The sequence below is a fragment of the Glycine max genome, chromosome 1 (genome assembly GCF_000004515.6).
Source record: "Glycine max cultivar Williams 82 chromosome 1, Glycine_max_v4.0, whole genome shotgun sequence".
Classification (NCBI taxonomy): domain Eukaryota; kingdom Viridiplantae; phylum Streptophyta; class Magnoliopsida; order Fabales; family Fabaceae; genus Glycine; species Glycine max.
Window position 1 is genome coordinate 35,860,370 of NC_016088.4, and position 2,750 is coordinate 35,863,119.

Consider the following 2,750-nt stretch of genomic DNA (forward strand, 5'->3'; position numbering starts at 1 on the left):
TCCAAATTGGTTTTCGAAACTCCATTTCAATTCCAGTACAGAAAGCAGCTACTTTCAACATCACCTCAACTGTCCCCAACAACGACCCTCTTGTCCTCTTACACATAACATAACACACTACTACTAGTACTAATAATAAGTAATAACAGTGTTCACTTTTCTTTTCCATCACAATTTCTTCAATTAATTACCACTTTCTATTCCCATTCTCTATAATTAGTAGAATGGAAGCTTCATCACCTCACTCTCTCACCATGCAGAACCCCTCTGCTTACCTGTCATGCTTTCTTATCCTCTTGATCATTCTTTTCCCAACCCACGCACGTGCCGACCTCCCCGGCACGTGGGAGCTTCTCGTCCCGGACGCCGGCATCGCCTCCATGCACACCGCCGTCACGCGGTTCAACACGGTGGTCCTCCTAGACCGCACCAACATAGGCCCGTCCCGAAAACTCCTCCCAAAAGGCCACTGCCGGTCGGACAAAAACGACGCCGTCCTGAAGCTCGACTGCTACGCCCACTCCGTCCACCTCGACCTTGCCACCAACCAAATCCGCCCTTTAAAAATCCTCACCGACACCTGGTGCTCCTCCGGCCAGTTCCTCCCCGACGGCACCCTCCTCCAGACCGGCGGCGACCTCGACGGCCTCAAAAAGATCCGCAAATTCTCCCCGTGCGACGACGCTTCGTGTGATTGGGAAGAGCTCAACGACGTCGTATTGGCCGAGGGCCGATGGTACGCCACCAACCAGATCCTCCCTGACGGTTCTGTCATCATAATCGGCGGACGCGGCTCCAACACTGTCGAATTCTTCCCACCCAAACAAAACGTCGCCGTTTCGTTCCCTTTCTTATCCGAAACGGAAGACACGCAAATGGATAACCTTTACCCCTACGTCCACCTTCTCCCAAACGGTCACCTTTTTGTTTTCGCTAACACAAGATCGGTCATGTACGATTTCAACCGCCACGTCATCGTTAAGGAATACCCTAAATTACAAGGTGGCCCGAGAAACTACCCTTCCGCAGGGTCATCAGCGATGTTAGCTTTAGAAGGAGACTATTCTAAAGCTGAGATTGTGGTTTGTGGGGGTGCACAATACGGAGCGTTTTTGATGCGGAGTACTGACACCCCGGCGCACGGTAGCTGCGGCCGCATTTTAGCGATGGAAGAGAAACCCAGATGGGTAATGGAAGACATGCCGTTTGGGAGGATTATGGGGGATATGGTGATGCTGCCAAACGGCGACGTTTTGATTATTAATGGAGCGATGTCGGGGACTCAGGGTTTTGAGATGGCGAGTGATCCGTGTTTGAACCCGGTTCTGTACCGGCCCGACCAACCGGTCGGGTTGCGGTTCATGGTTTTGAACCCCGGGACGGTTCCGAGGATGTACCACGCGACAGCGAATCTGTTACCTGATGCGAGGGTTTTGCTTGCGGGGAGTAACCCCCATGTTCTGTACCGGTTCAATGACGTGGAGTTTCCGACCGAGTTGCGGGTTGAAGCGTTCTCGCCCGAGTATTTGTCTGCGGACCGAGCCAATCTTAGACCGGTTATTGAGGAGGTGCCCGAAACGGTGCGTTTTGGTGGGAAGTTTGATGTGGTGGTTTCGGTTGCTTTGCCTGTGGTGGGGATTGTGGAAGTGAATTTGGCAAGTGCGCCTTTTGCCACGCACTCGTTCTCGCAGGGTCAACGTTTGGTCAAACTGGCTGTTTCCTCTGCTGTGCCTGACGGCGGTGACGGCAGGTATCGAATTGGGGTAACAGCTCCGCCGAGTGGGGCGGTGGCGCCGCCGGGGTACTACATGGCATTTGCGGTGAACCAGGGAGTGCCCAGTGTTGCAAAGTGGATTCACGTGTCGTAAGCGTGAAGTAGCAAAGTTTATTGGATGCGGTTTTGGAAATTGAAATTGAAATCGTATTTAATTTTCTATTTTTGGGCAAGTGGGGTATTAAAAATTTTAAATTTAGAATTCAGATTCTTCAATTGTTAATAGGAATTGGGGATTGAGAAAGAGGATTGGTCAGTGTGGCTGGTGAAGTGTGGCTGGTGAATTGCATATTCAAATTTTATTAATGGAAGGGGGCTAAGCCCCACAACCAGAAGGTGAAATGCAAATGATGTTTAATGGGAATTTGGCAATGGATGATTCATTTAATGGAATTTATAATATATGGTGCTACTACTATATGAGTTTAACACTTTAATTAGACGGATTTGTATGCGGTGGTTATATCAAGCCAAAAGAAATTGTTTTTTAGATAATAAAAACCAATTGTTACAGGTGTTATACCATAACGTTGAGTATTAATAGAATTAGATTGGCCTAGGGATGACGCTTTCATGACCGTGTGGTCAATTTTACTCAAATCAAAGCTATAAACAATGCACCAAGAAAGTTTCACTTTCCAGGCGAAGAAGAAAAATAACTCAAACCTATCCAAAAAAGTACTAATAATTAACAAAATTGAATCTCTTTGATTTTTTCTGGATTTCTTTTATATGGATTGGCTTGGTTCTGATTTTGATTTTGATTTGGAATATTTGTAAAATCAGACTGATCGAAATTGAATCAATATTTTTAATACACATGCATTATAATTATTATTTTGGATAGAGAAATACACATACATTATTATTTTATGATACTGAGTTTTACATGTTGTGTTATGAGAACCAAAAACTGGTCTATGAAAATGTAGATGCTCAGCTGTCATGTCTATTGGGTTGTTGGGAATAGCTCTAA

At 46.3% G+C, this 2,750-nt stretch overlaps 1 protein-coding gene across 1 annotated transcript; it reads left to right on the forward strand.

Moving 5' to 3' along the window:
* LOC100816888 (aldehyde oxidase GLOX) lies at window positions 1-2,174 on the forward strand. The gene has a single exon (XM_003516259.5). It carries the CDS (start codon window positions 225-227, stop codon window positions 1,866-1,868), a length of 1,644 nt encoding a protein of 547 aa, XP_003516307.1. The 5' UTR covers window positions 1-224; the 3' UTR covers window positions 1,869-2,174.
* Window positions 2,175-2,750: the final 576 nt, after the last annotated feature.

What these genes read in the sequence shown, in the direction of transcription:
- LOC100816888 (XM_003516259.5), top strand. Translation starts at nt 225, where the DNA reads ATGGAAGCTTCATCACCTCACTCTCTCACCATGCAGAACCCCTCTGCT.